The 19,030-nt window shown below is 36.9% G+C and overlaps 1 protein-coding gene across 2 annotated transcripts in view; it reads right to left on the minus strand.

The window, feature by feature from the left end:
• The window catches only part of LOC124775108 (protein timeless), a 384,357-nt gene that overhangs the window by 76,741 nt on the left and 288,586 nt on the right, over positions 1-19,030 (minus strand). For both annotated transcript variants that reach the window (XM_047249934.1, XM_047249936.1), the window contains one exon: positions 5,139-5,337. In XM_047249934.1, the coding sequence (XP_047105890.1) occupies positions 5,139-5,337 (199 nt within the window). The remainder of the gene's footprint in view (positions 1-5,138; positions 5,338-19,030) is intronic.

Raw genomic sequence — 19,030 nt, forward strand, 5'->3', positions numbered from 1 at the left:
AAGCCCTAGAATACATTGTCCATGAACAGCTGACGGATTACCTCAAAACTCATAACATCCATGACAAATATCGGTCAGGCTCTCGAAAGCACCATAGTACAGCAACTGCATTAATCAAAGTAACTGATGACATTAAACATGCTATGGACAGACGTGAAGCTACCATCCTAACACTGCTTGACTTTAGCAAGGCTTTTGACACAGTTGACTTTGATATATTACTAATTAAAATGAAACAGCTGAATTTCTCAAACAGCGCAATGCACTGGTTCGACAGCTACCTCAAAAACAGAAGTCAACAAGTCGTTTGTGGGTCGGAAAAGTCATCATGGAAAAACGTGCGCTCTGGAGTTCCCCAAGGCTCTGTCCTTGGTCCATTACTCTTCTCACTGTACATTAATGATATTTCTTCAGTGATTCACTCCTGCAACTACCATCTATATGCCGACGACATCCAACTGTACATAAGTGCAAGCCCCAAGAACATTGCTGACGCAGTAGCGAGTATGAACACAGATCTTTGCTCTGTTTCTCGATGGGCACAGAACCTAGGTCTGAAACTAAACCCCAAGAAATCCCTGGTCATACTTATATCTCATCCAAAGTTAATCAGCCAGTACTTTCGCGAAACAGTCCCTCAAATACTCCTCAATGGTACCCAACTACCATACCAAAAAACAGTAAAAGACCTTGGAATAATCTTGGATGAACACCTAAACTGGGAAGAACAAACGTCACAGCTTGCCAGAAATCGCTCTCCTCCCTACATGCAATTCAAAAATTTAGAAAAATATTTCCAACCCATGTTAAACAAAAATTAGTCCAAACACTAGTCTTACCTAATCTTTACTACTGTGACGTAGTTCAAAACGGCACAAACAGTGAAAATTCTAGATGCCTCGAGCTAGTGATGAATGCTTGCGTTAGACACGTGTGCAATATTCGGTTGTATGATCATATCAGTCCAGCTAGGGTGGATACGCCCACAAAAGACACGCGATCTCCGAACGATGTGCTTACTTCATCGATTTCTTAGCCACTGGTGCCCCCAATACTTATCTTCTCACATTAAACACCTATCATCATTCCACAACCGCAATACCAGATCGGATACATCTAGCATCTTGGCTGTACCTTTACATAACACAAAATCTTTCTCCGTGTCATTCTCCATCTCAGCCATACAACTATGGAACGCGCTCCCCTGTGATCTGCGTCTTATCCAGAACCACTCAACATTCAAGAGGGAACTCAAAACTTACATATTAGGGATGGTATAGCCACCATTGTTGTGCCCCTCTCATCTCTTTCTTTCTCCTCTCCATCACAGCTTTGAATTTTACCGTTCTATATCTCTTCCTCTAACCTATCTACCTCTTCTATATCTCTTTCACCCCATTCTATTGCCTTATGTCTCTGCTCGATGAGAATAACTCACAAGCTGCAAGAACATAATGAGAAAATTCCCAACTAACAATAGGACTGACATTCACAAAAGAAAAGTATGTTTACTTTCATATACATAGTCATTACTATTATTATTATTATTATTATTATTATCATTACTATACTTGATTGGTATAGTTTTTTTTTATAGTTATAATTATCATTGTACTACTGTTATAATCTCTATTTTTTTCTTTAACACCAATACTGTATAATTCGTTATATGTCCTTAATGTTCTGTAGAAACTGTAACTCGTTCAATCTGAGTATGCCTGGTTAGGTGTAAGAGAGGGCCTGAAGGCCCTAATCTTGCCAGGTAAAATAAATGCATAAATAAATAAATAAATATATGATCATGATGCACAATCAATGGAAGTAAACAATATGGAGTTTACAACCCTGAGATAGGTTAATACAAAGCACTGAGGCTTATTAATGAGAACAGGGTACAATGTTTTTAAGAGTCAGGTGACAAGAGTGGTAATATAGAAAGAGATGCTAATGTCAAATTCAGTTTATTCCATAGTAAATTTGTTCAATATTTGGAAGTTGCTTTCCTAAAAAACTATTGAAAACATCCATTAAAAAAAGGAGGAGGGGGACGAAAAGAAGACAGAAAGAAAGAAAGATAAAAAGAAACAAAACCCGTCGATAACTTAGGGAATCAATATCATGTAAGAAGAAGAGGGAACATCTGCATCAAGATCACAATAAGTCAAGATCTGACATTACTTGCATACTACACAAAATGCACTAGTATTTGAAGGAAAGTCATTAAAATGTCCAGAAGTATGCACATCCTGACCCAAATAAATAATGCAGATAATATGATTAAAACTATATAGCATATTCTCAAATGTGAGACAAGACAGCCAGGCACTATACAAGATCCCATAACAATTAAAATAAATAATAATATTGTGACTTATACTTCACAAATTGCCAGAACTTTCTAAAAGCAGCAGCAAAAATTGGCTCATATGGTTCAGTTGAAGAAGCAAGACAATATATTAAAATATCATTCCACAAAACTTTAAGGAACTAGAAGCATTGCCAACATCCTTCACTAAAATTAATACAATTCTAAAAATTCTAAAAGACAAAAGTTCATGCGGGGTTGGTAGTATTTCAAACAGAATTCTGAAAAGTTGTTCCAACTTAATAAGTAACGTGATTAATGATGTATGCAATGCATTATTGACACAGGAAATTTTTACAGACAGGTTAAAATACACAATTGTTAAACCTCTTCATAAGAAATGCAACACGACAGACTTGCACAATTACTGTCCAGTTTCCTTACTGACACTGTTTTTCAAAATATTTGAAAAATTAGTGTACTCAACAGCAGTCTCATAATGGAAAACAATTTACTTCGCGTATCACAGTTTGGATTCCAGAAGGGCTGTTCAACTGATAATGTTATTTATACATTCACTCATCAAATAGTATACGTAATAAATAATAAAATATCACCAGTTGGCATTTTTGTGATATTTCAAAGGCATTTTATTGTGTAAATCATGTTAATCTCTTAAAAAAACTATAGCATTATACAATTTATGGCTTTAGGCACAGCTGGATTGAATCATACTTAAAAAACAGGATACTTGTGCATGAAGTTGTGCTGAATAATTCAAACAAAACAGAATACTTGTGCATGGGGTTGTGCTGAATAATTCAAACAATGTCGAAAGGGTAAAGAATATTAGTGGCTGAGGAGAAATCACAAAGGAAGTAAGGGTTCAATTTTGGATCTGCTCCTATTTCTTATACACACTGATCAGCTAGAACATTATGGCCACCAACCTACTATTAATATAAACCCATGCAGGCAATAGCAGGACTGCCTGGCAAGGAATGACTGCTAGTCAGACACAAGTATGGTGCATGTAGTATCAGTGAGCATGCTGCCCGTGTGTAGAACGGGGAAGACACACGATCTATCTGAATCTGACCGAGGGTAGATTGTGATGCCCCAGAGGCTCAGCACGAGTATTCTGGAAAATGCATGACTTTTCAGTTGTTTGAGGAGTGCTGTGGTGACTTCTTCACCACATGGCAAAAACTAGGTGAAACGATGTCCAGACATTGTGGGGTTGGGTAGCAGCCACTTCTCATTACAGATGGCGGACATCAAAGGCTGGGCAGTCTGGTACAACAGGACTGGTAGTGAACTGTGGCATCATTTATTCACTTACTATTGGCTGCATTTGTTGCTATAGGTACACTTTTCTTTGTAAATAAAGACAGATTCTTCGATGAATTTTGCTCAGCATGCAAACCATACTTACAAGTGTATAAAACTCTAGAATTTATTTAATTCATGAAAAACTAAATGAGCTGTTACATTTTGAACTTCATGCTTAGAAAAAACTCAAATTTTATAGTTAATTATCTCAATTTTTACCACATTTGGAGTAACAAAAATTTCTGATAACTTGCCCAATAACATAAAATGTCTGACAAGTAGCAAAGCATCTAATATAATGTGCCTGGTAACAGAATAGTGTCTTACTGGTGTTAACAGTTTGTCTGAGACAAAAAAATGAAAAGACTAGTTGACATATTGTGTATGTGCCCATCACACATATAATACCAGGCATCTTTTGACATTAGTGAAGTTGAAGTATGTGATATCAACAAGATACATAGGGCATGTTTCTGAATGGGTGATGCTCACAGGGGTACACACCTTGGGCAAAGTGATGTAATGAGAGGGATAATAGACATCAATAGGTTATCCACAGAGATGGGATGGATGGCACAGTATAAGGTTTTAAGTGGGGGAAACTTTTTTAAGCCTGTCCCTCTTCATCAAAGCTAATGATTAATAAATTCCAGTTCAGGTTGATCTAGTGTGATAAGGGGAATACATTTGTCTTGCGTTGTTGTATCTGGGTATTATTCAACTCTCTCCACATTCCAGATTGGCTTCAACGTTTTGAGGTTAAAGGAAGGTTATTAAATGTGCTTCATTGTTATACAGCCTTAAAGATTTTATACAGGTCACAAAATGTCGGAATGATTTGGATGTCATTATTATTGTTTTGTGGCTTTCATTTTTACTGGAAAAGGATTATTTAGATATGATTTCAGGAAAAAATTATTTCATTTTTCTACTTAGATAAAATCAGATCAAGTAAAATCCTAGAGTTTCACACAGCTGTAATTTACACCTACTAATTGCCTCAACTGATTCAGGATTCTCTTTCTATGGAGATAGGAACAGAGTCTGAAGCTTTCAAAAGATGAACCAGAATTACATATGGACAGGAAGCCAATGCAAGCACAAAATGTGGTAACGCCACACCAGCACTACACTGGTAACAATTAATGAGCATGCAATAATAGCATCCACTTCACCACCATGATTTCACCCTGCTGTTAACTGAGCTCCATCTCTCAGATTCTTACTAAGTTTACAAAGCCCACTGTACGACTGTAGCCCCTGTCCTCTGGAAAGTTTTAGCTTCTAGAGTTTTCCCCGTGAAAGGAAGACATAATCAAGCACCAGCAGCCTGTAGCTCTAGTTCTGATAATCACAGTTGTTGAAGGCTCTGGATTCTATTTCATTTGCTGCAGCTTAAAATCTATGGGACCACATTCAGGCAAGTTGCTGCAGAGGAATGGAGGTCACTCTTTAAAATAGGTTTTACAATTATTTATCAGGTATCACAGCTTTTACTTACATCAGATACTTCAAAATCTGTCTCCCATATCTGTGAAAAGGATTTAAGAATGTGTGGCTGAAAAAGTACTGTAGCCTTTTCCAAATCCCCTGCTACGTGATGCATCATTGTGAAGACACAGTTATTGACAAACTCTCCATTACTTTGGAAATCTTCCAGAAGAATTCCATACTGGTACATTATTTCTGTAGTTGCAAACCTAGAAAACAAATTGACCATAAAACAAGAAAAACCATTAAAAAAGTGTATTTCAGCTCTGCAGAATATGAAATGAAAACCAAATTGTGACATTTTCAAAAACTATACGATGAGTGATTATGAACATGTCTAATTTATCAGCTCCAATGTTCAAATAAAGGCACTGTTTTATAGAATCTTCTAATGCACAGTGAATATCTGTTTGAAACATGCATATTAATATTATATTCTTTGAATGTTTTCAGACTGTCAAAAATTATCACATTAGAAGAATAGGTATGAAAATAGTGCTTGGATTTGAAATACCAATCTGGAGCAGCAATGGTTTCTTGGAGGTAAGGTGGTCAGAATGCAGTTTCAACATCACATGAAACGTTCCATTCTAGTTGTCCAACCTATTAACGATATGTAAATAACATAAATAAACAGGATTAATTTGCACAGTTCATTCTGTACTTGTTCAAATATACAAACAAAACAAAACAGATCTCTATCTATGAATTTGCATATTGTCTAAAATGTCTTATTAATTTATTTCCAGCATTCTGCTTGCTGCATTCTAAATTTCAAGTGGAACATAAAATTTGAATTATGCTAACAAATGTAACAGTTACTCAATGAAACTTTTATTCATATATCACTAATACAGGTGCTCTAAAATGATAACAAATAGTAATATGACTGAACTAAACTATATGGTGTGGTAGTTTCTGGCTGTTAGGTTTCAATATATTTTTTCTTAACGGCCATTTACTCAGTTCCATTCTCTATTAACTCAGCAGAGTGCTAAGAATTGACACATCCATATACGCATATATATTAAAGGCTTTAAATATGAAGAAACTTACCATGTTATTGATTCTTCCGGTAACAACTGCAATTAGTACTTCAATAACAGCAATAAGTTTGGTACTTATAAGATAATTTAATGTGAATATAATAATAGGACTGACTGACTAGTTATTACAACGTTGAAATACTTAACCTTGGAAATTACGAGGAAGCTCTCAAAAATTGCCTATTAACAAGAACTCGTAATTATGTGGAAATTTATTAATATGACATGCAGGTGCAGTAGTGTTAGTAAGTGAGCAGGGTAAAAGGAGATGGTAAATCATGGAAACATGTCATGAAAAAATATCCAGATTTGAACAGTTCCTTTATTGGAACATTAACAAGGCACAATCACTTGCACACACTTATAAAAATTTCTATGGGCAAAGTAACCTCAAGCCAGTTTGTATATCACTACGTGCAATGAGTGCCCGCTGTTTGTCAGAAAGATCAGTTAACACAATCTCTTTAGACAACATGAAAGAACATCATTTATATTCTTGTGATACAGAAAATGTGACTAATTTAATACAGGGGTGAAGAACTATGCTATACAAAAATAACTGGACATAAACAGGTAAAGAGCATATCTAATCTAAGAAAAAGAACAAGGCAAAAATATATACAATTTATGAATTGAGAATGTAGTGACTAATCTAGTACAATAACCAAAGAAATTGCATGGCACAGTAATGAACTTGTAGTCCATAGGTGAACTGATCTAACAATTTTCATATTTTGTCTCTAACTGACACACACATGGTGCTGAAGCAGGTTACCCAGTTCACAAAAGTGTCCGATCACACTTGTAATATTTTGAGAATTTCCGCGTAAATTCTAGAACCACTCGGCCTTCCGCCATCTCAAACCCACGATATTTTAGATGTGAGTGGGAGAAAGGAAATCTGTCTACTGTATGTCACCTGTCTGTGCGTACAGGCGTGAAATCAGTCACGAGCAAAAGGTCGACGTGGTGGTTGAACGGCACCGACAAGTACTTGTTGGGTGATCCGTGGAAGTTGTAGTGAAAGCACACGGTAGAACCAAGGAACTTCTGTGTTATCCTGTGCTTTTTTGTAACTGTGACTATTGTTAGTGACAAAAGAACAATTGAGATTCAGTATTGTGAAAAAACTCTTATCTTGAACTTGTTGGAGACAAGATGTATTTTATGATATGCTTGTAGTAGAGACATGGTTGTTAAGCCATCTCTTTTCTAAATGGACTTAAATCTGTTTCTAATGTGAGACGATATGAGTTACTTACAAGAAGTTTAATGTTTATATTGAAACTGTGAATTTGTTACTGTGCATAGAGTCCAAATATACAGACAGGGCTGCTGAAAGAGAAGAGTTTTAGAAGAAAAGGCCTATTAAAAAAGTCATCACAAAAACGTTAGAGTAAGGCCACCAGTTTGAAAGGACCGAAAACAGGAATTTTGCGACGAAAAAAAGAGAAAAAGCTATCAAGCCATAGCAACTGAGCAGAACAAGACAAATGAACCATTAAGAGAAACTGGATTATGCCAAAGTATCCGCAGGAGAAAATTTGTAATGGCACATAAGGGAGAAGACGTAAGATAGTCACAATGTGAAAAACTGGAGAGAAGATCTTGACGTATTAGACTAAGAAGATATGGGCCTAAAACAATATGACTAAGAAGATCTAGTGTGGGGAGTATACAGCTCTCACACGCATCGCGGGGATGCAGACATGGAAACCAGCCTACATCCAACGCCGCCGGCACCAGCTGCTCTTCACCGGTGCTGACCTGACGTCACATCCGCTCACCAACGCTGCGAGAATTCTATGCTGGGTGGGCACAAAACAGAACTGTTGTATCTTAGCAAGAAGTCATACAAACTATTTAATGAACTTTATTAATGTAGTTATTATACTAATAGCTAACTTCTAAATGCTCACAAGATCTAAAGCTTGTAAAATTACGGATCACATTCAGCAAATTGGAGAGACGTCAGAACTAGCCGTGGCAATGAGAATTACTAAAGAAGAGCCTGATTGGTCTGAGTTAGTCAATCTATCGTATTTACTCGAATATAAGCCGCACTGGAATCTAAGCCACACCCAAAAAATGAGACTCGAAATCAAGGAAAAAAAAATTTCCCGAATCTAAGCCGCACCTGAAATTTGAGACTTGAAATTCAAGGGGAGAGAAAAGTTTTAGGGCGCACCTCCAAATCGAAACAAAGTTGGTCCATTGTAATACGAGACACAATTTAGGTCGAATGAATGACGATGCAGCTACAGTAGTTTGGTTCAAGTCGTAAGCTTAACAGTTAAGCTTTACCAAGTAGCCATTGCTATACGTCAGGCACTCCGTCCGTATTTATACGGGTACCCTTCCTTTTTCACGTGCTTTGTCTGGTTTGAATCGATTGCTTATTTTGCTTTGATCTGATAAGTGCCTTTTTCTTTGTTATAGGTGTTTACGTCACTCTAAGCTGAAAATGCATTACTGTACTGTGTCATGAATTGTTTGTCTCATTCTGATAGTACGTGTTTATGGCCTGTAGCCGCGCGCAGCATGGCTTGCTTTTGTGCGCACTGCTGCCTCTTAAAAGAAAAAAGAGAGAGAGAGAGAGAGAGAGAGAGAGAGAGAGAAAACAATGGCAAGAGACTGCTACTTGTTGTTACTTACGCTGCTTTCTTTGATAATGATCAACAAGAACCAAATAATAGACTGCATATGATAGAACATGTTCTGAATGAGAGTTAGGCGAAAATTTTTCTCCGTTTGAAAATCTTTGCGGCCGCTTCTCTAGTACGTCAAACTCTGCACAGGAATTAGTCATCTTAGATTTAAAAATCTAATCAGTTGCCGTGCTTCATTTCTGACTGTATCACTATTAGGCATAAGAAAAATACGAATGTAAACATTACAAGATACGTATATTCTTCCGCGTTTGCTGTTGTCTCACTCTAGTTTCGTAGCTTGTTAGGTAGATAGGATTTAAATGAAATAGCAGCAAACACGAAAGATTCTTATGGTGAAGAGAATACTGCATGTGATTCACATTTCATCAGGTTCCTATTAGCAACCACCTTTTCTCACAGGTAGTAAAAAATTCAGCACGGACAAACATCCCAAAACAGACTTGCCAGTCGGATTTTCGTAGTACATTGAAACTTTGCTACATTCGAAGATGAACAATACGGAATTTGTATTTACTTCGTTGGATAATGTACGAAAATGCAGTGGTCGAAACTCGGGGTGGAGAAAAAAGCTCGTCTTCCACATTTTTTTTAAATTTATTTACTGACGCAGAGATTTTGGCGCCGGTATTTATCTTTGTGCCTACAAAGCATGCCTGTGTAGCGCTACATATATTCGACAGCAGAAGTTAGTTGTGGCGGCACCTACCAACATTTTTCAGAACTTCTGCTTGCTTTGCACTCGATTCTAAGCCGCAGGCAGTTTTTTGGATTACAAAAACCGGAAAAAAAGTGCGGCTTAGATTCGACTAAATACAGTAACCACGACTCAAAATGCTGCTCGAGTAAGGAACTAAGTGCAGCTCTAAGTAAAGAAATAAGCTTAGTACATTCTAGTTTAAATGCTCAGAATGAAACTTTTGGACTGTTAAATGCCAAAGTCGACACACAGAGCAAAGAATTTGGTAATCTATGCGAAGGCATGGATGCTTTAAAGACTGAATTTGACACACTGAATAGTAAAGTAGAGGATTTGAAATTAGACTTAAAGAATTAACCAATTCCTTGGACATTCATGTAAATCAACTGTTCACTCACTTTAGTCAGAAATAGAATGATCAATTACAAGATTTAAAAGTCAGAAATAGAATGATCAATTACAAGATTTAGTAAAAAAGTTAGAATTTGATATTGAAGAAAAATGTAATTCTGTAGAATCAGAAATCAATGAAAAGTTAGGATCATTTGAAAATGTATGCAATGTTGAGTTTGATGCTGTAAAGCAGGGATTGTATACATTAAAAGAGAGTGTTGAAAAGCTAGATAAGTTAATGCCAATAATCCAATCACAAATTACACAAGTGGATAATGTAGAAAGAAGATTCCAAGAGAAGATAGCAAACTCTGATATAGTAAATATAAGTAGTTTGGAGGAACAATTTGAAGGGATTATAGATCGAAAAGTCATGGAGAGAATGACATATGTGCCTGTGTATATGAGTGGATGGATGTGTGTGTGTGTGTGTGTGTGTGTGTGTGTGTGTGTGTATACCTGTCCTTTTTTCCCCCTAAGGTAAGTCTTTCTGCTCCCGGGATTGGAATGACTCCTTACCCTCTCCCTTAAAACCCACATCCTTTTGTCTTTCCCTCTCCTTTCCTCTTTCCTGATGAAGCAACCTTGGGTTGTGAAAGCTTGGAATTTGTGTGTGTGTTTGTGTGTTTTTTATTGTGTCTATCTACCAGTGCTTTCTCATTTGGTAAGTCACAGCATCTTTGTTTTTTAAATATATTTTTCCCACGTGGAATGTTTCCCTCTATTCAAAATGGAATGAGGAAGTGCTCTCATATGGTCAACCCAAAGACAAGGTAGAGGTACTGATCCTTGCAGAAAGGGACAATTTCGTGATAAAAGTCACAAAATTTTGCAGGGATTATTCTGGAAAGTTTGAATTCTAGGCACAATGAGCATAATTACATTTTATGTAAGTTCACGAGTGTCAAAAAGAACACTTTCATTTTGCCCAGAGTTCCTCCAAACTACAACAGATAATAAAGCTAGTACATACTAAAGAAAAAGTACTACAAAGGTTAGAAATAATAGAATACTCAAGTGTCATGAACACCTGCAGTTTAGGATTGGAAATAAGGAAAGAGTCCTCACAATTCTTAAATATTATAAAAGATGACTAAAAACATGAAAAAATGTTCAGGTCTTCATGTCAAGGTGAAATAAACCAGCATAAAGGAATGCTCAGCTAAAGATTGTTCTAGAGAGAGAGAGAGAGAGAGAGAGAGGGGGGGGGGGGGGGGGGGGGGGGGGGAAGATGGTTATTGAAGTGAAAGATGCATGTAGAAACATATATGAGAAAAGTATATTGTTATCATACGAAATGTTGTTGTGAATGATGTTATGTACTTAATGATTATGTATAAAAGATCGCATGTCCGATCTGAGTGTGAGGGGGGATTTGTAGTGTTTCGAAATTTTCCACATAAATTCTAGAACCACTGGGCCTTCCACTGTCTCCAACACACGATATTTTAGATGTGAGTGGGAGAAAGGAACCCTACCTACTGCGCGTCACCTGTCTGTGTGTGCAGGTGTGAAATCAGTCACGAGCTAAAGGTCGACATGGTGGTTGAACGGCACTGACAATTACTTGTTGGGCAATCCGTGGAAATCGCAGTGAAAGCACACGGAAGAACCAAGGAACTTCTGTGTTATTCTGTGCTGTTTGTAATTGTGACTATTGTTAGTGACAAAAGAACAATTGAGATTTTGTATTGTGGAAAAACTCTTATCTTGGACTTGCTGGAGGTAAGACATATTTTATGATATGTTTGTAGTACAGACGTGGTTGTTAAGCCAATTCTTTTCTAAATGGACTTAAATCTTTTTCTAATGAGAGACAATACGAGTTACTTATGAGAAGTTAAATGTTTATGAGCGAAGTGTGAATTTTGTTCTTATGAAGATCAAATATACCAATAGTTATTGAAAATTATTCTTCGAGTACCAAATTATTTCACAAGTGGTGAGAGAGTCTTTAAGGTTCCTGTAACTAGCATCATTCTACAAAGAGGAAGTTAATAGAGTTTCCAGAAGCCAGCTATTCAGAGAAGAAGATCGGCTGTATGGCTGTATACACCAAGTAAGTCGACTCGTATAAGAGAAGTGGGAAGCTTCCACATACACTTCACACTTAGTCATCAAAAACATTAGACACTGTACTTGCTATATCATAACAGATTCTGTGAAGTGGGTACTCCACAAGCAGAACGATCGTGAAGAAGCAGTGTTGTATCATTTGTGCCCCGAAATACTGTGTCAGTCCTATGCCAACCAGTTCTCCATAGGCATCAAGAGAAGCCTACAATACTGTTTGCTTAATAGGCACAGAAAACCAACTCATCTTTGAAGTCTTCACAGGTTGTGCACCTATCCTGTAGCACCACAGTATGCCATTAAGTTCTGATATAATTAATAAATTGAACACATAAGAAGCATTTAATCATTGCACTCATCATGTGGATAGCTCAGGATCAGCGTGAGAAGTGCCAGGGGTTGGGAGTGCTTCCTGTAGCGTGCCTCTTGAGTAACACCTGCATGCTATGGCAAAGAGACATGTGGCAGAGAAAACTCTTGTCCTAGGATCTTTACGGCCTGTAATGCACTTTTGCTGGGTGACACATCACTTGCTACAAGAAGTGATCATCCACTATGGCAAACGAGTGGCAGGCACGAACGCATAATAGTGTGTCACCATAATGATGCGTACTTACTTTTAGTCTCATTTGTATTTACGTTTTTGTTATTTTATTCATCCAAATTCATCATACTTGTTGACTGTATCAAACACATACTTTTAGTGAGAAAAAAATATAAAAGTCAAAGAAAAATCCATATGCCACTTTTTGTAAATAGGAAGTGTAATAGTTACCTGAACAGCTCATAATGCAGATAATATAATGTAACTGGACATATACAAAATCTACTCACCAAGCGGCAGCAGAACACACGCATTAAAGAAGATTATACAATACTTAGGCAAGCTTTCAGAGGCAACGGCTCTTTCTACAGACAGAAGGGTTGAAGGGAAAGGAATAGGGGTGAAGGAAAAGGACTGGAGAGGTCTAGGAAAAGGGATAGATTTCAAAGACTTATCCATGTGGTAAGTCTCTCCTGAACTGTGATTCTGGGTGACTTTTCTGAAAACTACCACTTTTCCTAGACGTCTCCAGTCATTCTCCTTCAGCCCTCTTCCTTTCTTTTCAACCCTTCTGCCTGAAGAAGGAGCCACTGGCCTCAAAAGCTTGCCTCAGTATAACCTTCTTTTACGTGTATGTTCTGCTGCCGCTTGCTGAGTAGATTTTTTATCTATCCAATTACATTATATTGTCAAAAATTGATTGTTTTCATTGTAATAATGCAGACAAATTTGAAATGACATTCACAAGCCACTTCTTGGAATGATATTAATTGCAGCTTATTCACTCTCTCACTATGTCACAAGTACCGGTACCTGTTTGGCTTATAGAACTGTATAATGATGATAGAACAATGTATGTTATTACTGTTGATTGGTTACAAGAGCATTTACAAACAGAAAATGTGATTACAGGAATCGTGCTCAATGTCAAGGAACAAGCCAATAATTCTCATTAATTTTTTTTCTTTGGTTGTTGAAAGATGAGATAGACTGTGTTTCACTTTCTGAAAGAATTAATGAAGTATGGTCAATATGCATATGCTTACATTTTTGGGTGCACTTTACTATCCGTGGAAAATTACAAGCTTTATTAGACTGCTAAAATATAACTCAATGTACGAGTAACACCATCCGCAAGTAAAATGTGCAATTAGACTTATTTTATCTACCATGTATACTTGTTCATGAATGTTACATAAAACAAACAAACGTAAACAATATATTAGATGCTACTTGAGGAATGGAAATTAAAAATGTATCTGAAAACTAAAACTATAATGAATACTGTATTAAATTATGGGACTAATCTTACCATAAACAATGTGATACAAGATGAAATTTCACATACCACACAAAGAACATGTTTTAATTCACTTTGTCTCTGTTATACACTTTCAGTTGCTTTGAGGGTACTCAAGCACTGGTAGTTCCTTCATAATTCTGGTCAAGGACTCAATATATGACAACCATTTTTGCATCTGTGGAATAGTTAAAAAACAAGTGGACAATGCATAATTCATGTTCCTCTGTGACATGTGTGGGCACTGCAAACAGACAGTACTGTTTCATTGTACAGAACTGATTCAATGAGATTATTGATTAACTGCTTCCAGCTCTGTTACAGGCACAGGGGATATTGCACCACCAGTAATGAATATTCCAAGGGAACTGCAGATATATTACATAGAAGAAAAGTCTGGAGAGTACTATGTGTTTGAGTCATAATATCAGTTTGTACTGTCTTATTCACCAACTGTTTTTAGTGTAGAATTGTCATCCATAAAAGGTAAACAATTATCACTGGCTGAATAAAAGTTTGGAATAACTCATCCCTCTATCTTCAAGTCATCAAAGAAAATTTTTTTTTTACTATTTGCACATTTGTAAATCTGTTGTCGTTGTGGTCTTCAGTCCTGAGACTGGTTTGATGCAGCTCTCCATGCTACTCCATCCTGTGCAAGCTTCTTCATCTCCCAGTACTTACTGCAACCTACATCCATCTGAATCTGCTTAGCATATTCATCTCTTGGTCTCCCTCTACGATTTTTACCCTCCACGCTGCCCTCCAATGCTAAATTTGTGATCCCTTGATGCCTCAGAACATGTCCTACCAACTGGTCCCTTTTTCTTGTCAAGTTGTGCCACAAACTCCTCTTCTCCCCAATTCTCTTCAATACCTCCTTATTAGTTATGTGATCTACCCATCTAATCTTCAGCATTCTTCTGTAGCACCACATTTTGAAAGCTTCTATTCTCTTCTTGTCCAAACTATTTATCGTCCATGTTTCACTTCCATACATGGCTACACTCCATACAAATACTTTCAAAAACTACTTCCTGACACTTAAATCTATACTCGATGTTAACAAATTTCTCTTCTTCATAAACGCTTTCCTTGCCATTGCCAGTCTATATTTTATATCCTCTCTACTTCCACCATCATCAGTTATTTTGCTCCCCAAATAGCAAAACTCCTTTACTATTTTAAGTGTCTCATTTCCTAATCTAATTCTCGCAGCATCACCCGACTTAATTTGACTACATTCCATTATCCTCGTTTTGCTTTTGTTGATGTTCATCTTATATCCTCCTTTCGAGACACTGTCCATTCCGTTCAACTGCTCTTCCAAGTCCTTTGCTGTCTCTGACAGAATTACAATGTCGTCAGCAAACCTCAAAGTTTTTATTTCTTCTCCATGGATTTTAATACCTACTCCGAATTTTTCTTTTGTTTCCTTTATTGCTTGCTCAATATACAGATTGAATAACATCGGGGAGAGGCTACAACCCTGTCTCACTCCCTTCCCAACCGCTGCTTCCCTTTCATGTCCCTCGACTCTTATAACTGCCATCTGGTTTCTGTACAAGTTGTAAATAGCCTTTCGCTCCCTGTACTTTACCCCTGCCATGTTCAGAATTTGAAAGAGAGTATTCCAGTCAACATTGTCAAAAGCTTTCTCTAAATCTACAAATACTAGAAATGTAGGTTTGCCTTTCCTTAATCTTTCTTCTAAGATAAGTCGTAAGGTCAGTATTGCCTCATGTTTTCCAATATTTCTACGGAATCCAAAATTATCTTCCCCATGGTCGGCTTCTACTAGTTTTTCCATTCGTCTGTAAATAATTCACGTTAGTATTTTGCAGCTGTGGCTTATTAAACTGATAGTTCGGTAATTTTCACATCTGTCAATGCCTACTTTCTTTGGGATTGGAATTATTAATGCCAATTCCTGCCACACCACAAGCCTTCAGCCATAAAACTGGGATGCCTCATGTGCAAATACTGAATTGCTTTGCATCCTATGCTATCTTCAAATATGAATGCATTTACTTCAGGCGAAACATTAAGTTGTGTCATCAGAAAACAAACTACAGGCCATTTCTATGTAACCCCCACACTCATCCCGTCCAAATTTCTTCCAAAAGTCCTCTGGTTTTCTGTTGCTGCAGTTGAGTCTCATTCGACCCCCTATTCCTTGGCTGTGGTTGATCTCATCTTGATCTCTGAATGCGCTCCATTTTCTAGAGTTTTTGAATTACATCTAATGACATTTCAGTAGAATTTTCTACCATATGTTATGACTGATCGGGTTCTATAAAGCCAATACCTTGTCTTCCCACAGATTCTGATAAATCACATTCCTGAGACTTAGTACTGCCTACACTTTTACTGAAATGCATACTTGCATGCATAGAACAAATTACTGTTGGGATATCCAAGATTTCAGTTATTTGTCACTTGTCATTCATCTGCCCACATTAACATCTAAGTGAGCAGAAGCCTTCTTACTTTTCCTTTAGTAATACTGAGCTGTTTTCATTAGGCAGTCAAAAGGCAATGAATTTTTACATTTCATGAAGTTCACACTTCTGTGTTTGTCTACAAGAACTAGTAACATTACAGTGATGTTTTATCAAGATCTAGTAGAGTATTATAACAAATTTCATCTGGTATCACTTTCTCACATATAATCAAATAATCTGAGAAAATTCTTATCTTGCAGTTAATGGTGTGAATCAATATGTTAATATTTGCATTGCTGTTAACAGTTTTTGTTTGCGTAACATGTAGATTAGAGGCCACACCACAGCTGTTTTAGCTACACACAAAGCTACTACTGTGTCTGCTAAATAATTCCATTCATAGCTACAAACTATGTTCTCTTGTCTTGAATTTACCCACAAAACTTGCTAGATGTACTTCATAAATACGATTTTCTTTCACTGGTAAGTGTGGTGCCAAGTGAAAAGCTTGTGAAAGTGCAGAAGCACATGGTCCATGCTAAAGCAACTTTCATCCCCTTGACATTTCTCATAGATATACACACACCTGAAATTTCAACCTTGTGGAATTAAGATATTTTATTAGGTTTATCTTTGATGGAAAGATAAAAAAAAACACAGAGTGGATTTCTCAAAGTATTTTCTTAATGACTGAAATTTCACTTTACACCGCAGTTTGGGACTAGGTGCATTAATTTCATGTCTGGTTAGTCTTCATTGCTTGCCTTCTGAAAATGCTTCAAAATACCAATGTCTCACCAGACACAGGTTCACTCTGGACATAAGAGAAGAGCTGCCTTCTTGTGATAGGTTGCTCCACAATGGGAATACGTTTCTTAATGGTTACTAAAACTTTATCCTTGGGTACATGAAAAAATTTAAGATTTCGACATTAGGAAATCTCAGTGTGGGTCCTGAAGTTTTCCTTGCACAATGAATGTTTAATGATGTTCCTGGATTCCAACTAACATTCTTTACTTCTCAGCAAAATATTTCAACCAAACATTTGTCAATCATTTTCAGGTCGATATCTACACCTACACATACACAATACTATCCACTGTATGGTATGTGGTAGACGGTATCCCATACCATTAATAGTCATTTCCTTTCCTGTTTCACTCACAAATAGAGCAAGGGAAAAACAGTCATCTATATGCATCTGTATGAGCCCTAATTTCTTGTGTCTTATCTTCGTGGTTCTTACACGCATTGTATATTGGAGGTAGTACAATTGTTCTGCATTCAGCTTCAAATGCCAGTTCCCTAAATTTTCTCAATACCATTCCTCAAAAAGAATGTCGCCTTCTCTCAAGGGATTCCCATTTGGGTTCCAAAGAATATCTGTAACACTTGCATGTTGTTCAAACCTACCAGTAGCAAATGTTTCAGCCTGCCACTGAATTGCTTCGATGTCTTCCTGTAATCCAATCTGGTACAGATTACAAACACTCAAGCAGTACTGAAGAAAAGGTCACACTAGTGTCATATATGTGGTCTCCTTTACAGATACACTACACTTTTCTAGAATTCTGCCAATAATCCAAAGTCGACCATTCACCTTTCCTTCGAGAATCCTCACATGTTCATTCCATTGTATGTCACTTTGCAGTGTTACGCCCAAATATTTAAATGATGTTGACTGTGGCAAGGCAGACACAACTAATGCTATATCCAAACATTACATGTTTGTTTTTCCTACTCATCTGCATTTTTCTACAGTTAAGCCATCAACATCTAGCACAGCTTACATCAGTCATCAATGACCCATCTGAAGATGAACAACAGATGTCTTACTGAAATGCTTTACTCGGAAGTAAACAGTGACTGTTTGGACTCCCAAATCATCATTGAGCATTAGTAAATATAGTTAGTTGAAGGAAAGTTAGAATATAATATTTTGCAACAATGGATAAAGAGTGCATTTACTTTTTTGCCATTATAAAATATTTTTAACAAAATGAAACAAACTTTCAGTAATTTTATATGAAGTAAGTTAGATCATATGGGTTATGAGATCTTAATAAATTGAGTTCAGATCCTAATCCATGTTGTAATTGATACCTCTATCACTATTTACTACAGAAGAATGCTGAAGATTAGATGGGTAGACCACATAACTAATGAGGAAGTATTGAATAGGATTGGGGAGAAGTTTGTGGCACAACTTGACCAGAAGAAGGGTTCGGTTGGTAGGACATGTTCTGAGGCATCAAGGGATCACCAATTTAGCATTGGAGGGCAGCGTGGAGGGTAAAAATCATAGGGGGAGACCAAGAGATGAATACACTAAGCAGATTCAGAAGGATGTAGGTTGCAGTAGGTACTGGGAGATGAAGAAGCTTGCACAGGATAGAGTAGCATGGAGAGCTGCATCAAACCAGTCTCAGGACTGAAGACCACAACAACAACAACAACAACAACATCACTATTTACTACAATTATGACACTTTTATTTTAGTGGACTCTTCACTAATACTGCTAAGAAACTTAGAGCCTACACTGTAATACTAGCCTTGTTGTACCACATTTCATCAACATACTTCAGGAAGTGATCATTGACTGCTGATGTTCTTAGTAAATCCAAGAAAACATGTCCAAAATATTCTGAGTTGAGAGGATGAATTGGAGTGTTATTCACCAGAATTAAATTTAAATTTTTTGTAAAAATGGTTACATATGTTGGCTATGGAT

The sequence above is a fragment of the Schistocerca piceifrons genome, chromosome 2 (genome assembly GCF_021461385.2).
Source record: "Schistocerca piceifrons isolate TAMUIC-IGC-003096 chromosome 2, iqSchPice1.1, whole genome shotgun sequence".
Taxonomy (NCBI): Eukaryota; Metazoa; Arthropoda; class Insecta; order Orthoptera; family Acrididae; genus Schistocerca; species Schistocerca piceifrons.